This window comes from Mustela nigripes, chromosome 17 (genome assembly GCF_022355385.1).
Source record: "Mustela nigripes isolate SB6536 chromosome 17, MUSNIG.SB6536, whole genome shotgun sequence".
In the NCBI taxonomy this organism is placed as follows: Eukaryota; Metazoa; Chordata; class Mammalia; order Carnivora; family Mustelidae; genus Mustela; species Mustela nigripes.
The window spans coordinates 8,979,735-8,998,808 of NC_081573.1; the positions used below are offsets into that span (position 1 = coordinate 8,979,735).

Sequence of the window (19,074 nt, forward strand, 5' to 3'; positions counted from 1 at the left end):
ATTCTGTGTCTCTTTGGTTAGGTTTATTCCTAGGTATCTTATGGTTTTGGATGCAATTGTAAATGGGATTGCAGTTTCATTCTTTTGCATGTGGCTGTCCAGTTTTCCCAACACTATTTGTTGGGGAGATTTCTTTTCCCCACTGCATATTCTTGCTCCTTTTGTTGTAAATTAACTGACCATATAAGTGCAGGTTTATTTCTGGGCTCTATTCTGTTCCATTGATCTTTGTACCATTGATCTTCCATTGTGCCTTTTTTATATGAATACCATACTATTTATTATCTTTTTACTTATTTAAATTTAATTAGCTAACATATAGTATGTCATTAGTTGCAGAGGTGGTGTTCAGTAATTCATCAGTTGTGTATATAACATAGTGCTCATCACTATTTTAATTACCGTTGTGTTGTAATACTGTTTGAAATAAGGGAGTATGATACCTCTAACTTTGTTCTCTCTCAAGATTGCTTTGGCTATTTGGGATCTTTTGTCATACAAATTTTTGGGGTTGTTTGTTCTATTTCTGCAGAAAATACCATTGGATTTTGATAGGGATTATACTGGATTTGTAATTGCTCTGGGTAGCATGGATATTTTAACAATATTAATTGTTCCAGTCCATGAGCGTGAATATATTTCCATTTATTTGTGTCTTCTTCAATTTCTTTCATTAATTTTGTGTCTTGTAATTTTTCCAACCTATAGGTTTTTCACTTCCATGGTTAAATTTATTCCTAGATATTTTATTCTTTGTGATGCAGTTGTAAATGGGATTGTTTTCTTAATTTATCCAATAGTTTATTATTAGCTTAAAGAAATGCCCAGATTTTTTTTTTTCTTCAAATCTTCGTTCTCTTGAGGATATAGGGTATAACTTTCAGCTGGAGGCCATTGTAAACAGAAAAAAAGAAGCTGAACTCTCAAGGTTCACATATCCTGAGGGAGAGAAAAAAATCTATTTCTTTCTTTCTTTTTTTTTTTTTTTAATTTATTTATTTGACAGACAGAGATCACAAGTAGGCAGAGAGGCAGGCAGAGAGAGAGAGGAGGAAGCAGGCTCCCCACTTGAACAGAGAGCCCGATGCGGGGCTCGATCCCAGGACCCTGGGATCATGACCCGAGCCAAAGGCAGAGGCTTTAACCCACTGAGGCACCCAGGCGCCCCTGAGAAAGAATCTATTTCAAGTGCTAATTTGTTCCTTATATTTTGAAACTTTAGCCCGTGTAGGCATGAAACTAAAAGGTACAAACCTACTCATTGATATTTTTCCACATTTCCACATTTGAACTTTGCATTTGAGCCTTGCTATTATTTCATTGTGAAGTTTATACTTTCCTCAAATATCTAGACCAGTGGTTTTCGTACTTTTCCAGTCACGTCCCCTGCTATGTAATATAACCCTGTATAGACAGATGTATGTATACGTATATATCTGCACATCTGAAACAAGTATTTCATGCAGTGATATCTGGACATGCAGTGTACCGCGGATATCTTCTGGGTTTTTTTAAGTTACATGCATCACCTACTAAATCGATTTTAAGCCTCACAAATGGTTTCTCACCACTAGTGTTCTCACGCTGTTCTAGGTCATACGTTCCAAATATATCTGGCAATATCTCGTAATCTGTTTTCCAAAGTACGGCCTTCCTTGCCAGTCACTAAATCATGTCTCATATTTGGAAAGTGATAAGCAAAATAATTTTACTTACAGTAAAACAAGTGATTGGGTGTATATACAGTCAACTTATCAAGCCACATAAGTAAACAGAATCTGTTTTGTGGAACTGCCAGGTTAATTCCGTCTGAGGTACAGCCATCAGCCTCTTAGAGCCACCTGCAGCCCTCGCTTCCATGAGGTGTCACAGTCCCCAGGGGCTCTGAGTGATGGCCCTTTACCAGCCCTGTACCTTAACAGTGCCTGTGGCTGCTGATGAAAAATGAAACTCCCAGAGCAGGGATGGAAAGCGAAGTTTCGGTCCATAGGGCCAGATAGACATCATGGCTCCACAAACCAAGGGCTTTGGTTTTCTTTTTCTTTTTCTTCTATAGCAAGTTGTTTCTGTTTTTCATTTGCATTATGAGAGAGTGTCATCTCCCATAATATCCAAACCATCCACTTCATTAACCATGAGATCCTTACTTTTAGTAACCTCCATCTTTCTTTCTTTCTTTCTTTCTTTCTTTTTGAGATTTTATTTATTTGAGGGAGAGAGAGAGTGAGCAAGAGAGAGCAGGAGCAGGGGGAGGGGCAGAGCAGGGATCTCCACGAGGCTCCATCCCAGGACCCTGGGATCATGACCTGAGCGGAAGGCAGAGGCTTAACCGACCGAGCCCCCCCAGGAATCCCCTCATCTTTAAGTAAGAAGGTGCTCCCTACAAATTATCGTGCTCTTCTTCCTCTTGGTAATTGGCTGGCTACAGCTAGATCTGAATCCACTAAACTTTTCAGAAAAGTATTTGGCAATTTTAATTTTCTCTGTGGGAAGTGACTGGAAAGCAGCAACTCTATACATCAGTGAGCATAGTATCTGGCAAGAGGCCCCCCCAAGTCCACAGAGAGGCAGTGCTCCCCCTCAACCAGGGGTACATTTCATGTCCTTGTGGCTCGGTTTTATTTCTCAAGAGATGCTAAATATATCTCAGTCCTTCCCAGTTTATAATCCTTCCTACTGTCCAGGCTCCTAGAAAGTCTGAGGGATGGAATGACAGACTCCAAAGCACATGTCAAGGATGTCAGATATACCAGCAGGAGTGTTGTGTGAGATTTTTGTATCTGTCAACTACTGCAGAGAAACCTCCACATTCACATTACCAGGAGCAACTTGGGCATGACTGCATGTGTGCACGTGTGTTACACACACACACACCCCAAAGTGGCACAGCTCTTCTGGTTCTAATGATTCTTCTGCTGAGGGACCCTGAGCCAGTACCAGCATTTGAACACCTTGAAGAAACCCAGAAACTTCCCCTTCAATAAAGACCAAAGTATTTTCAGAACACACATTAGGCTCTTTCAGTATTGAAGCTTTCTTGGCTTCATGGCACTAATCCGTTTATTTATTTATTTATTTATATTATGTTCAGTTAGCCAACATACAGTGCTTCATTAGTTTTTGATGTGGTTCAGTGATTCATTAGTTGCATAGAACACACAGTGCTTGTCACATCACATGCCCTCCTTAACACCCATCACCCGGTTACCCAATACCCCCACCTTCTGCAACCCTCAGTTTGTTTCCTGGAGTCCAGAGTCTCTCATAGTTTGTCTCCCTCTCTTATTTCTTCCCCCCTCCTCCCGCCTTATTTTTTAATGCTGTGAGGAGCACCTGAGTGGCTCAGTTGGTTAAGTGTCTGCCTTCAGCTCAGGTCATGATCCTCGGGTCCTTGGATCGAGCCCAGTGTCTGGCTCTGTGCTCAGTGGGGAGTCTGCTTCTCCCTCTCCCTCTGCTATTCCACCTGGTCTCTCTCTCTCTCTCTCTCTCTAATTAATTAATTAATTAAATTTAAAAATAAAAATAAAGTGCCATGAGTCCACTGGTGGGCCAGATTTCTTCAGCATTATCTTTAAATAATCTCTCACAGATATTTTCTTGCACTCTGATCTCCTTCTCTGTCCCAACCTGATTGTCACTCCCTATAGTGAAAAAGAACAGCTGAGAAGTTGGTGTTTTTCTTACAGACAGTCCCTAAGAATTCCTCATCTTTTTTTTTTAATTTTTTCAATTTATTTATTTTCAGAAAAACAGTATTCATTATTTTTTCACCACACCCAGTGCTCCATGCAATCCGTGTCCTCTATAATACCCACCACCTGGTACCCCAACCCCCCCCCCCCCCCCCGCCACTTCAAACCCCTCAGATTGTTTTTCAGAGTCCATAGTCTCTCAAGAATTCCTCATCTTTAATTCTCTTTCTTTAGATTATTATTGTCTGGCACTGAACAAAGAAACTCCCCATTCCTATCAGTGGGTCTCAGCTGTTCTCAGCTGTTTCCTTCAGTAATTTTAATTCCCTTCTTGCTTACTAGGATATCAAACATCACTGTGTTAATAATTACAACCATAGTTTAACTTTATATGTTAACCATAATTTAAACCTCAAGGACTTTTTTTGTTAATATTTTATTTATTTATTTGAGAGCGAGTGCACATGAGAGGGTGGGAGGCAGTGAGGAAGGGGAGAAGCAGATTCCCCACTGAGCACAGAGCCTGATGCAGGGATCAGTCCTAGCATCCTGAGATCATGATCTGAGCCAAAGTCAGATGCTTAACTGACTGAGCCACCCAGACGCCCCTAAACCTCAAGTTCTAATACAACCTTTCATAAATATTTAGGGACATCTTACAGGTGCCAAACTGATGTTTATTTGGAGTTAAAATTCCCTGCCAAAATTTACTTTTTTTTTTTGTTTTAAGATTTTATTTATTTGACAGAGATCACAAGTAGGCGAGAGGCAGGCAGAGAGAGAGGAGGAAGCAGGCTCCCTGCTGAGCTGAGAGCCCAATGTGGGGCTCAATCCCAGGACCCTGGGATCATAACCCGAGCTGAAGGCAGAGGCTTTAACCCACTGAGCCACCCAGGTGCCCCTAAGATTTACTTTTTAATAGAAAACTTAACACATTTGCCTTAACTAACTTCAGACATAAGGAAGATATGGAGAAAATGTCATGTTGCTAATAAAATATACAAATCTGGTTTTTAAATTATATATATGTTTAGTCTGTATTTCTTATAACTTTTTTGTTCATTAATAGTGGTTCTGATATCAAATCTTAGGCTGTGGTAGCCCTGCGAATTTTATGCTCTCATATAAAGGGCATTTTCTACATTTTGCCCTCTGCTCCCACTCTACATAACCTGTTTTTGTTTCCATATATAATATGTTTCCCCCTGCAGACTGAATTAAAACTGATTCTAAAATTATAGCCTTGTGGCATGGAATTGGAGCCATTTTATATTAGAACAGAAGAAAGATCTGGGGTGCCTGAGTGGCTCAGTGGGTTAAGCTTCTGCCTTCGGTTCAGGTCATGACCTCAGGGTCCTGGGATCGAGCCCTGCATCGGGCTCTCTACTCAGCAGGGATCCTGCTTCCCCCTTTCTCTCTGCCTACTTGTGATCTCTCTCTCTCTCTGTCAAATAAATAAATAAAATATTTTTTAAAAAAAGGAGAAAGATCTAAAATCTACCATCTAATCTCCTACCTTAGAAAACTAAAAAGAGAAGAGCAAATTAAATCCAAAGTCAGCAGAAGAAAAGAAATAATAAGAATTAGAGAAAAAAATCAAATTGAAAACAGGAAACCAATAGAGGAAAAAAAAAGAAAACAAAGGCTGGTTCTTTGAAAAATTAAAATCAGTAAGCATCTAGCCAGGCCAACTAAGAAGAGAGAAGATACAAATTACTAATCCCAAACGTGGAAGAGGAGACATCACCCAGGTTCTATGGACATTAAAAGGATAATAAAGGAATACTGTAGGCAAACTCTAAGCCCACAGATTTGATAAACAAGATGCAATGGACCAATTCCATGAAGAGCCTAATTTGCCAAAACTTAACATGAGAAGAAATCGACAATCTGATAAGGAAACTGAATCGATAACTAATAACCTGCCAAAACAGAAAGATCAAGCTCATTCAATGGTGAGGAAAAGCAGTGGAGACCCAAGAAATCCTCCAAAGGCTAAATATATTCTCCCAGAGCTAAGTCTCAGATGTGGTGAAGGGAGTGGCGAGCTGTGCAAGTGTTTATCCGTATCCTCTACTGCCCAATAAGTGCCTTCCTTTCTCTTGCTGTCTAAAAGGTCCATAAGACTCTGGGAAACAAACTGAGGGTTGTAAATAAATGTCTGTAAATAAATAAATAAAATCTTAAAAAAAAAAAAAAAGAGGAGAGAAAAAGAAAATATAAATTGAGATTTTTTTTCTCTTAATTCATTAGCTCTAACTAGCTAACTATTAAATTTAAAGGAATATAAATATAAATATAAATTGAGATTTTTTTTTTCTCTTAATTCATTAGCTCTCACTAACTAGCTAACTATTAAATTTAAAGGAATTGTTTGGGGACGCCTGGGTGGCTCGTTGGTTGGGCAGCTGCCTTCGGCTCAGGTCATGATCCCAGCGTCCTGGGATCGAGTCCCACATCGGGCTCCTTGCTCAGCAGGGAGCCTGCTTCTCCCTCTGTCTTTGCCTGCCACTCTGTCTGCCTGTGCTCGCTCTTTCTCCCTCTCTCTCTCTGACAAATAAAATCTTAAAAAAAAAAATCTTAAAAAAAAATAAAGGAATTGTTTGGTATTTACAACATGTATAACATTTGTTGTTTGGTATTTACAACATGTATAACATTTGTTGTTGAATTGGTTCATAGAAGATGCTGGAATGATGGACTTTCTCCATCTCTAAAGCAAGATCACTAAGGAGGTGAAATAAATTCTCAGCTTTCCTCCTTGAGATGAGGTCTTTTAGTGCTCTTTTGCAGTGTGTATTTTCTCCATCAGAAAAGTTCATTTATGAATTTGACTTAACACAGTTTCTCATCGGCACCCGGCCTTTGTTACTAAGATAGAACTTAAACGTTGAGAGAAGAGGAGGAAATGACAAGGTGTTCTGGTATGCACCTCTGGCTGAAGGAAGTTCAGGTTACTGTCGTTAAATGCATAATTTTTCCATAGAGCCTGAAACCAAGTGAAATAACCTTTTTTCCCCTTCCTGTATTACTTTAACATTAGAAAGCCACTCATCAAAAGGAAACTTTAATCTCTTAAATATTTGAGAGGGGTCATATCATAAATGATGTACAGTTCTCTATTGAAAGAGCTTTTTTTAAAAATTATTTTTTATTATGTTAGCCACCATACAGTACATCATTAGTTTTTGGTGTAGTGTTCCAAGAATCATTGTTTACGTCTAACACCCCCCCAAAAAACTGGTTATAGCAAGCTGCCATCATGTCCTTAAGCCACCATGTCAGTCCCAAAAGATATATTAAACTGTATCGTTATGGATGCATACTGAGTGCTTCTGATGATACCGAGCAAAACTAAGCATCATGATGAACTCTAGCTAGATGCCAAGCTTCTCATACATAAGCTATTTACTTTATCTGCCTCCTGTAGTATGTCCCTTCACTTCATCTTTTTTTTAATGTATTTTATTTATTTATTTATTTAAATTTTTTTTTAAAGATTTTATTTGTTTATTTGACAGAGATCACAAGCAGAGAGGCAGGCAGAGAGAGAGGGGGAAGCAGGCTCCCTGCTGAGCAAAGGGCTCGATCCCAGGACTCTGGGATCATGACCTGGGCCGAAGGCAGAGGCTTTAACCCACTGAGCCACCCAGGTGCCCCACTCGCATTGTTTCTTAAGTACAAAGAGGAGCACGTGTGGATGTGCCATAAAGTTTTACCCTGCAGTCTTTGCAGTGCCTCCAATTCTAATGCCACCCTGGCATCAGTGTGGCATTTTCTTTTTTCTTTTTTTTTTTTAAGTTGGGGATAATGAGGTGTTACCTGTAGATATTATACAAGAAAAAATACACTATTTTAAGTTATTCTAAAAATTAAAAAAACTCAATCCACAAGATTCCTGTGACTTGGCTTTTCTCATCAGCAGGTGATCCCCTAATGGTAGCCCTGCCTCTTAGACAGCTTTTCAACTTTATGGCAGAATTACCGTCACCAGTTTCTTTCCCATGAACAACAACATGTATCCATGCCCTTATAGTTCTGAGAGTGAGAATGAGTCACTGTGGGATCTATTCGCCATATGCTTATTGAGTAACTCCTGTTTGCTGGAATCAAAGAGTTCATCCTGGTAGATAATATGTTGTAGTGTGGACAGACAGACAAACACAGGTAGAAAAGGAAGAATGATTATGTTTAAGGATAGTATTCATGTATGAAAAGAATCCTTTTTTACTGCTTTCTTTTCTGGATGCTGTAGAGAGTTAATGGGCTGCCAAGTATTAGAAAAAGTATGTGTTGGGGCATCTAGGTGGCTCAGTCGGTTAAGTGCCTACCTTCAGCTCAGGTCATGATCCTGGGGTCCTGAGATCGAGTCCTGCATTGGGCTCCCTGCTCAGCGCGGAGCTTGCTTCTCCCTCTGCCTGCTGCTCCCTCTGCTTGTTCGACCCCCACCCCTTTCTCTCTGTCAAATAAATAAGTAAAATCTTTTAAAGAAAAGAACTGGAGGGGATTCTGTTAAGTGAAGTAAGCCAAGCAGAGAAAGACAATTATCATAGGGTTTCACTCATATGTGGAACATAAGCAGTAGCATGGAGGACCATAGGGGAAGGGAGGGAAATCCAAAGGGGGCGAAGTCAGAGAGGGAGATGAACCATCAGAGACTATGGACTAGGAGAAACAATCTGGGGGTTTCAGAGGGGAAGACGGTGGAGGGAGTAGTAACAGGGTGATGGGTATTGAGGAGTGCACGTGTCGTGATGAGCACTGGGTATTATACTTAACTAATGAATCATTGAACACTGCATCAAAAACTAATTACAGGGCGCCTGGGTGGCTCCTGAGTGATCTCAGTCCCGCATCAGACTCTCTGCTCAGCAGGGGGCCTGCTTCTCTCTCTCTCTCCACCTGCCTCTCTGCCTACTTGTGATCTCTGTCGGTCAAATAAATAAATAAAATATTTAAAATAATTTAAATTTTTATAATTTAAATAATTAAAAATAATTTAAATTTTAAATAATTTAAATTTAAAATATTTAAATAAATACAATATTTTTTAAAAAAACTAATTACATACTATACAGTGGCTAACTGAACATAATTTAAAAAATAATAATAAAACCAAGCCTGTAACAAGAAGAAAAAAATAAAAGCTTCAAGTTGTTCTTTTCCAAAATGGGAACTAAAAGATTGTTTCACTTTATATTCCTCTTAAATATCTGGGGTTTATGACATGTTTTTTTCAGTATCAACTCTTTTATGTCACTCTTCAATAAATGAATATTCTAGATAAAAGTACATTATTATGTCAGCCCTGCTGCATCCATTTTCTGCAGGAAGGATACTTCTTACCAGGATATTAGGATTTGCTGTCTGCTTATAAGCAGAGTGTTAATAACTAAGTGACTGACCATCTCCACCAAAATGTGCCTGTCTTCAAGTCTTTTGGTGCTTCAAAATCCCTAAACATTAAAGTATTTTTCCAGGGGTGCCTGGGTGGCTGAGTGGGTTAAAGCCTCTGATTTAAGCTCAGGTCATTATCCCAGGATCCTGGGATCGAGCCCCACATCAGGCTCTCTGCTCAGCAGGAAGCCTGCTTCCTCCTCTCTCTGCCTCTTTGCCTACTTGTGATCTCTCTCTCTGTATCAAATAAATAAATAAAATCTTTAAAAAAAAAAAGTATTTTTCCAGGAAAAGGTCAGTGTTCATTGAGTTTTGGTTTTTGGTGATTTGCCTCAAAGGACACCCGAAGGTGTGAGGGAACTTGGCTGTGCTCCCTCCCTCTACCTCCATTTTTTTTTTTTCTGTCTTTGGAGTTGAATTCTGTCACAGGGTTTCACATTATGATCTATACAATGTCCTTTGCTAATTGTGAAATATCTTTTTTAAAATTTAATTTTGTGTTTTTAGTGTTCCAAGATTCATTGTTTATGCACCACTCCCAGCGCTCCATGCAATACGTGCCCTCCTTAATACCCACCACCAGGCTCACCTAACTCCCAACCCCGCTCCCTTCTAAAACCCTCCAAAGATACAAATGCAGTGAAGAGCCATATGTACCCTAATGTTCATAGCAAAAATGGCCACAATCACCAAACCGTGGAAAGAGCCAACCAAGACGCCTTTCAACAGACAAATGGATAAATATAATATGGTTCAAAAAAAAAAAATGATAATGGTTCATATATACCATACCATTTTTTCTGAAGAGTTGAAAATGATATAGTGATATAGCATAAAGTGACTTAGAAGAGTAGTTTATTCTCATGATGATAAACAGTTTATTAGAGAGTCCATATGATACCTCTGTGTTTACCTTTGCACAGCATTTAACACTATCTCCTAACACAAACTAAAACATTGCCATACCCACATGCCAGAGAAAAAAAGCAGAAGTTATTATCAGTACAAAAACCATTTGTCTGCTTGAATCCTATTCTTTCCAATTTGAGAAGACCGCCTTCTAGTTTGTCTGTGGGATCTCCAGGTAACTCATGATAAACCCATGATAATACTTACATGGTTTTTTTTTTCTTTTAAAAATATGGAACGCTTCACGAATTTGCGTGTCATCCTTGCGCAGGGGCCATGCTAATCTTCTCTGTATCGTTCCAATTTTTAGTATATGTGCTGCCGAAGCGAGCACTACTTACATGGTTTTAATAGGGCTACCATGTTTGATGTTTCTAGGCTGTGTTGCAAAGCCCTGATTTTGAGGCATACAGATAGCCTGAATTATGTGGGTCCTACTTATATTCCTGAATATAACCAAAGAAGAGCTACTTTCTAAGTACTCTTAGAAGTAGTAACATGAGGGGCGCCTGGGTGGCTCAGTGGGTTAAGCCTCTGCCTTTGGCTCAGGTCATAATCTCAGGGTCCTGGGATTGAGCTCCGCATTGGGCTCTCTGCTCAGCAGGGAGCCTGCTTCTCCCTCTCTTTCTCTGCCTGCCTTTCTATCTACTTGTGATCTCTGTCTCTGTCAAATAAACAAATAAAATCTTTTTTAAAAAAAAAGTAACATGAATTTTTCCATAGTCCATTAAAGTTTCATGTCATGACCTAAGTGCAAAATCTTGAAAATCTCTGGATAAAAAATTCACTTGTGCACATGTCTAAATTCTCTTTATTATTATAGGAGCCAAGAGTCAACACAATATGGAGAGTAATCAAGAAGTGGGATTACACTACATTCCTCCCAAAGAGGTTTCTTCCCGGCAGACCTGGCAACAGGGTGCAGACAGGTTAACCAGGTGTGTAGATTCCATGAAAATTTTTCAAGGAAATATTTCTCAGTTGCAAAAACAAGGCAATGTCCCCTGCAAGCTTTGGGCAGGAGTGCCAGTTCATATTTCTGAAGACGAGAACTGTATATTGACTCATATAGAGGATGTTTCCAATTGCCTAGAAAGTCAAGAATTTCCATCTTGGAGATCCCAGCATTCCTGGAGGAAAATGTATCTGACAGAGTCACATAATTATCAGTGTAGATGTCAGCAAATTTTGATGAAAAATAATTTCTGTAAGTGTGACAGCACCAGTTGGGTATCACATCACAATGACAATGTGGAAGTGCACCGAACAGAAAAAAACTACAGCTGCCATAATTGTGGAGGGAACATCATGAAGGCTTCATTGCTTAATCAAGACTTAATTCAAACAGGGCAAAAGCCCTATTCCTGTAATGAGTACAGAAAAGCCTTCAGTGATGATTCCAGCTCGGAAGTTTATCAGCAGTTACACTTAGAAGGGAAGATGCATTCTTACCGTCCGTGTAGAAAGGGTTGCAGTTACAGTTCAGCTCTTTGTATTAATCAAAGTGTTCATAGAGGAGATGGTTGTATTTTTGAGAGTTCACACCTGCAGTCCCATCAGAGAGAACATAGAGAACATACAGAGGAGAAGCCATGTAAATGTGGATATGGTGAGAACTTCAGTCAGTGCCCCTCTCTCAACACTTGTGAACTTCTTCACACGGGGGAGACTTCCTGTAGATGCAATATTTATGAGAAAGACTTCAGTCATAGCTTAGACCTTAACAGTATTTTTAGGGTCTGTACTGTGGAGAAACCCCATGAATATGAAGAGAATGGGGATGTCTTTCATCAGAGTTCTTGTCTTCAAGTTCACCAGAAAACCCACACCGAAGAGAAACTATACACAGATGTGGAATATGAGAAGGGTTTTATTTGTAGCTCAAATCTTAACATTCAGCGTCCTTATAATTCCGAGGACTGTGGTAATGGCTTCAGTCTGGCCTCCCATTTTCAGGACCTTCAGATAGTCCACACAAGGGAAAAGCCATATAAACATTATGCATGTGGTAACAGCTTCAACCAAAATTCATATCTTCAAGGTCATCAGAAAATTCACACTGGAGAGAAAGCTTATAAGGATTGTGGGAATGGCTTCAGTTGGAATTCAAAACTTAAAGATCGTCAGAGAGCCCACGCTGGAGAGAAGCCATACAAATGCAATGCCTGTGGTAAAGGCTTCAGTCATAGGTCAGTTCTTAATGTTCATCAGAGAGTCCACACAGGAGAGAAACCTTATAAATGTGAGGAGTGTGACAAGGGATTCAGTCGGAGTTCATACCTTCAAGCCCATCAGAGAGTCCACACTGGAGAAAAACCATACAAATGTGAAGAGTGTGGGAAGGGCTTCAGTCGCAATTCATACCTTCAAGGCCATCAGAGAGTTCACACTGGAGAAAAACCATACAAGTGTGAAGAGTGTGGGAAGGGCTTCAGTCGGAGCTCACACCTTCAAGGCCATCAGAGAGTCCACACTGGAGAAAAACCATTCAAATGTGAGGAGTGTGGGAAGGGATTCAGTTGGAGCTTTAATCTTCAAATTCATCAGAGAGTCCACACTGGAGAGAAACCCTATAAATGTGGAGAATGTGGTAAGGGCTTCAGTAAAGCCTCAACTCTTCTGGCCCATCAGAGAGTCCACACAGGAGAGAAGCCATACCAGTGTGATGAGTGTGGTAAGAGCTTCAGTCAGAGGTCATACCTTCAAAGCCATCAGAGTGTCCACACTGGAGAGAGACCATATATATGTGAGGTATGTGGGAAGGGCTTCAGTCAGAGAGCTTATCTTCAAGGTCATCAGAGAGTCCACACTAGAGTGAAACCATACAAATGTGAGATGTGTGGGAAGGGCTTTAGTCAGAGTTCACGCCTTGAAGCACATCGGAGGGTCCATACAGGAGGGAAACCATACAAATGTGAGGTATGCACAAAGGGCTTCAGTGAGAGTTCACACCTTCAAGCACATCAGAGGGTCCACACAAAAGGGAGGCCCTATAAATGTGAACAGTGTGGTAAGGGTTTCAGTGGGTTTTCAAGTCTTCAAGCTCATCACAGAGTCCACACTGGGGAAAAACCATACAAATGTGAGGTGTGTGGAAAGGGCTTCAGTCAGAGATCAAACCTTCAGGCTCATCAGAGAGTCCACACAGGAGAGAAACCATACAAATGTGATGCATGTGGTAAGGGTTTCCGTTGGAGCTCAGGTCTCCTTATTCATCAGAGAGTCCATAGTGGTGATAAATTCTATAAAAGTGAAGAGTATGGTAAGGATTATCCATCAGAGAATCCGTACAGAAATGAAGTTCTATAAAACAGTTCTGTTTGTTCTGAAACCCTCAACTAGGAACTGAAATTTTCCAATCGCTACAGCTATTATAGTAGAAAAAATTTCTTTAATGAAAATGTAATGTTTCTGCCCAACCTCGACATTCACAATAGTCCGACCACACAGCAGAGACATCTAACTGGAGAGTTACCATAAAGGAATTTTGTCACAACTTTAACAGGCATTGTGCGTGACTTTAACTATCGTTGCACTAGGGCTTTTGAAAGATAAGAGTAACAAAAGTACAATGACGAGTGTGCCTAAACCCATGTCCTATCTAATACAAGCTTAGTGAGGGAAGAGGCTTCATTCATTACTGAGTTTACAAAACCATGACATTGTGTAACTCATTGTAGGTGCTCAGTACTTTTTGCCTAATGACTAAAAATGTATAAAAGTATCCTATTTAAAAATTTTATTAAGTTCATTCCCCCCACCACCCCCCCACACACAAAAAGACATTTAAAAATGCTTGGAGGAGGAATCCTGCAAGTAACCTTGATATAAGCACTTCAAATGTGAAAACATTCCTTGAAATACTGGATATCAAGCAATATTGCAGTCTGAAATTATGTGAACTTGGCTGTAACCCTGCAGGGATTGGCTCCCATCCTTTGTCCTGTCTTAAACAGGAGGAGCTGAATTCTTACCATGTGGTCTCTTTCTATACAGTATATCATCAGTTTAAGTTTAGCACTGTGTGTGTGTGTGTGTGTGTACACATGTATGTGCACTTTAAATGACAGTACAAACTGAAAAACAGTGTTTTTTGTTACACTGCATTTTACATAATTGACTTTTTACTCCTGCCCTGTGTGTTAAGGTAGAGTTTTACTGTAAGATTTGAAAAGTGTCAGAAATGGTTACTAATGAAAAATACTTTTTTAATAAATGTCAAAATTATAATACTTTGGTTCTTTAGTCTCCATATTGACATCAAAGTTCTTTTAATCTGACTGATTTCTAAGAGTTACAGTCTTTGTCCAATTCAAACCTCCTTAGTTAGAATCTGTGATGCTTTTGGAGGGCTTTAATTTTATCAAGTTCTCCATCCCTGTCCTCCCACTCACACAAAGAAAGGAAAAATCTTGAATTTTTCTGAACATCTTATGAAATGTATTGGTTATTAAGATAAGATTGCCTTTTACTTGCTAGTCTCTATCTTCCAAAAACAATGCATTCTATTGGTGGGTTTGAAAACAACACAAGTTTGTTAGAGCAGAGTCATACTATATATGTACACGTATATATATAGTGTATGTACACCATATATAGGATATATAGTATTTCCAGGTGGGTATGCACATTTTACATACATACATATATATCTATGGAAATACTATGTATATATATGTAAAATGTGCATACCCACCTGGAAACATAGAATAATAATTTATGATAAAGCAATTTTAATAGAAAAAATTGTAGAATGTGGGTAATTTTTTAAACTGGAAATAAGTAAGGGTTTGAATAAATTTCTCTAAATTCCTATCAAATGGAGTGACAGAAAGTAAGGCATCAATCAAAAATGACAAAGAATCATGCATATTGTGCAGTGAAAATGTGATTGTACCTTCATAATACCCAGTTATTTAAGTCTGTATACATATGTGTTCAAACACATGCCTCATAGATGTTGTATGAAAGATTACTCATCATCATATATACAATGGATTTCTCTGACAAGCAAAATTTTGGCTTTGTCTTTTCTTTTTTGTACTGCATTTATAGCTTTTTTCAACTAACATTTACCAACTTTACTGAATTAATGAACTGCTGAGATATTATTCCCAATGGTTAAGAACGCAAATGTGATTACTCTATTTCAGTAGGTGGCATTATGGTCAAAACTAAAGAATAAAAATCCCTGAAGTTAATTTTCAAAATTCCCTGGGTTTGGGGAGAAACGGATAAATTGGGTGTCAGCACCTTTCTCTTTCTGTGAAATTTCTTTAGGTCTCAATTTAGCCTAGAATGCCCTAGTACAATTCAGTAGTGTTATAAATTGGTGCATTATAATTTTTCTTTTTCTTTTTAAGATTTTATTTATTTATTTGACAGAGAGAGATCACAAGCAGGCAGGGAGGCAGGCAGAGGGAGAGGGGGAAGCAGGCTCCCTGCTGAGCAGAGAACCCGATTCGGGGCTCGATTCCAGGACCCTGAGATCATGAGAGCTGAAGGCAGAAGCTTAACCCACTAAGCCACCCAGGTGCCCCTGCATTATAATCTTTCAATCACATTTCCCTCATTGGATGAACAAGGTGACCAAAGTACTCACTTAACCTGGCTTCCAAGGGGCTAGTTCAAGTTGCACTATATCATCAGAAATCAGGGTTTCTAATGCATTTCTTTGCTGTCATCACTTACAAAGGGAGATCATGAGAGCTCATGGTGATTTTATCATTTAGGGTGATTTTAGTTTTAAGTAGTGAAAAATGTAACACAGGAACACCTGGGTGGCTCAGTCATAAAGCATCTGCCTTTGGCTCAGGTCATGATCCCAGGTTCCTGGGATTGAGCCCCTACACTGGGCTCCCTGCTCTGCAGGAAGCCTGCTTCTCCCTCTCCCACTCTTCCTGCTTGTGTTCTCTCTCTTGCTCTGTCTCTTTGTCAAAGAAATAAATAAAATATTTTTTTAAAAAATGTAACATAGAGTTGCCTAAACCAAACATATTTCTCAGCTCATATAAATGAAAAGATACTGGCAGGGTAAGACTTGGGTCTGGGTCAGCCAAGGAAGCTTCGTTTTTGCTTTTCTTTAATTCTCTCACTCCTGTCCTTTGGTGTGAATTCTTGTCTTTAGAGTGGTCAGAAGATGGCAGTATTACCTTTTTTGCTCACAGCTGAGGGAATAGCACTTCTGTCTCATTTTGGGGGTTATGTAGTCCTGGCTCCCCCAAATACATAAAATCTGTCCTCTCCAATCTCCACTCAAAACTGAGACTAAGCCAGGACAATAAAGAACATCTCTCTTTCGCATAAACAGGATGACTTGCTCTTAGCGTTAAGCAATAGCAGGCAACATTGGGAAAATGGCAAGAACATAGAGAATCCTGTGGCAAAGATAGGCACAGGTACACAGGGATGGCCAAAAGCTGAGGGTGAAGAAGGAACATTGAGAAAAATCCTCCAGCACTCCAGCCCCTGCCCTAAACACCAGGTAACAGAAAAAATGTGAAGTGGTGTACTGAAGATAACTATTGCAACAGCAGAATCTAATTCCAACTTTGTTCCTTACCAGATTGGTTCATCCTAACATCCTAGCAGAATAGCAGTGCCCAGTTGAAGACAAATATAGTACTTACTTGGGGCGCCTGGGTGGCTCAGTTGGTTAAGCCGCTGCCTTTGGCTCAGGTCATGATCTCGGGGTCCTGGGATCGAGTCCCGCATCAGGCTCTCTGCTCAGCAAGGAGCCTGCTCCCCCCCCCCCCTGCCTGCCTCTCCATCTACTGTCAAATAAATAAATAAAACCTTTAAAAATATATATATATAGTACTTACTTGAGTCTCCACTGTTCCATACATGCTATTTGGCATGCAATAAAAAAAAATTACAAAATGAAAAGAACAAATAATCCTCTGCCAAGCAGCAATAGACTAATTAATAAACCACACATTGAGATGAGCATATTTTGGAAATATCAGAATTTTATGTGTTGAGTGCTTCTTTGAGAAGGACAGACAATGTACATGAACAGATGGGGGGATTTCAGTAGAAATTAATGAAGAATCAAATAGGAAATGCTGGAAAAGAAAATGTATCACAAAGGATGCTTTTGAAGGACTCATGAGTAGGCTCAAAACAAAGCTGAGAAAAGTGTCAGAACTTGAGTATAGATCAATTGAAATCATCCAAACTAAAACAAAAAGTGTGAAGAACAAAGAATAAAGTATCAAAGAACCATGGGAAAACTTCTTTATGGTCCCATAAATGTGATGGAAATCTAGGAAGAGATGAGAGAAAAAAATATTTGCATAGATAATAGCAGAGAATTTCCCCCCAAAATAAAACAAGACCTCTGCCAAGTCCAAGAACCTCTGAGTACCCAAGCAGGATTTAAAAACAAAAAACAGGAAAGGAAACTTGATCTATTATTGCTAAATAGCTAAAAATAAACAAGGCAAAGGAAATATTGATGGCAGAGAAAAAGGACACATTACATACAAAGAACAGAGATGAGAAAAAAAGCCGACTTCTCACCAAAAACCATTCAAGCCAGAGTCAGTGGAGTGGTATCTTTAACATTCTGAAACAAAATAGTGCTAATCAAAAATTCCTAGCCCGATGAAAATGTTTCTCAAAGAAGTATGCAAAAATAAATATTTTCAGATAAATAAAAGCCAATAGAATTCACTACCAGCAGATCAGTACTTTAAGAAATATTAAAGGAATTTCGGGGCACCTGGGTGGCTCAGTGGGTTAAGCTGCTGCCTTCAGCTCAGGTCATGATCTCAGGGTCCTGGGATCAAGTCCCGCATCGGGCTCTCTGCTCGGCAGGGAGCCTGCTTCCTCCTCTCTCTCTCTCTGCCTGCCTCTCTGCCTACTTGTGATCTCTGTCAAATAAATAAATAAAAATCTTTTAAAAAAAGAAATATTAAAGGAATTTCTACAGAATATTATACCAGAAGTAAATTCGGATCAAAAGAGAGAAGAAAAGAAAAGTGAAAGAAAAGGAAATGGAAAGAGAAAGAGATAGAAATTGAGACAGAATGAATAAACGAACTTTGAAAATGCTTAAAATCAAGGCAAATATAAAATAGTTTTTCTTATTTTTAACCACTTGAAAATATTCATTAAAGCAAAAGTGTGAGCTGTTTTGTGAGTTTATAGCATATACAAGAAGAAAAATGTGACAATACCATAAGGCAGAGCAGAGAGTAATTGGAAGCTTGCTGTTCTACACTACATGAATCCACATAATATTAGAAGGTAGACTGTGAAAAATTATAGGTGCATATTATAAACCCCAGAGCAACCATTAAAAATCTTAAACTGGTATATAATAAGCCAGAAGTAGAGAAAAAATGGAATTATTAAAAGAAAACTCTATCCAAAAGCAGGAAAATTGAACAAATAACACATGGTGGAAATAGTAAACATAAGCATGATGTTTAAATCATGTGATATCAATAATTACATTAAATGTAAATGTTCCAAACACACCACTTAAAACAGATCATCAGATTGGATAAAAAAGCAAAACCTAAGATATACTTTATATTTTTTGTAAGAGAAAGTTTTTAATATAAAGAGGTAAGTAGGCTAAAAGACTAAGGATGAAAAAAGGTATGCCATGCTAAAACAAATCAAAAGAAAACTGGACTGTCTATATTCATACCAACAAAGAGTTAATACAAGGAATATTAGCAAGTAACATACAATTCTAAATGTGTATGTACCTAACAAGTGTTTCAAGATTCATGAAGCAAGAACTGATAGAAACCCACAAGTATATTTGGAAAACTAAATAGTTCCCTTAGTAATTGACAAAACAAGAAGACAGAAAATCTGTAAGGATATCGAAGACTTGAACAACGTTACCAATCAGCTTGACTTATTTGCCATTTAGAGAACATGTCATCCAATAGTGGTTGAATACACATTACTTTCAAGTGATTTGGAACATTTGCCAATATAAATCGTATTCTGGACCATAAAGCAAACCAGACCAAACTTAAAAGTAAAATCATGCAAAGTATGTTCTCTATTCCAAATGGAATTAAATTGTATCAAGCAAGTGATACCTGTTACC

General features: G+C 38.9%; 1 protein-coding gene and 1 non-coding gene across 4 annotated transcripts in view; one reads left to right on the forward strand and one right to left on the reverse strand.

The window, feature by feature from the left end:
- Positions 1–13,779, forward strand: part of ZNF112 (zinc finger protein 112) — a 44,882-nt gene extending 31,103 nt beyond the window's left edge. For all 3 annotated transcript variants that reach the window (XM_059383582.1, XM_059383581.1, XM_059383583.1), the window contains one exon: positions 10,822–13,779. In XM_059383582.1, coding sequence (XP_059239565.1) covers positions 10,822–13,307 — 2,486 coding nt within the window. In that variant the 3' untranslated portion in view covers positions 13,308–13,779. The remainder of the gene's footprint in view (positions 1–10,821) is intronic.
- Positions 10,225–10,332, reverse strand: LOC132006276 (U6 spliceosomal RNA). The gene has a single exon (XR_009401042.1). It is a non-coding gene; the product is annotated as a U6 spliceosomal RNA (small nuclear RNA).
- Positions 13,780–19,074: the final 5,295 nt, after the last annotated feature.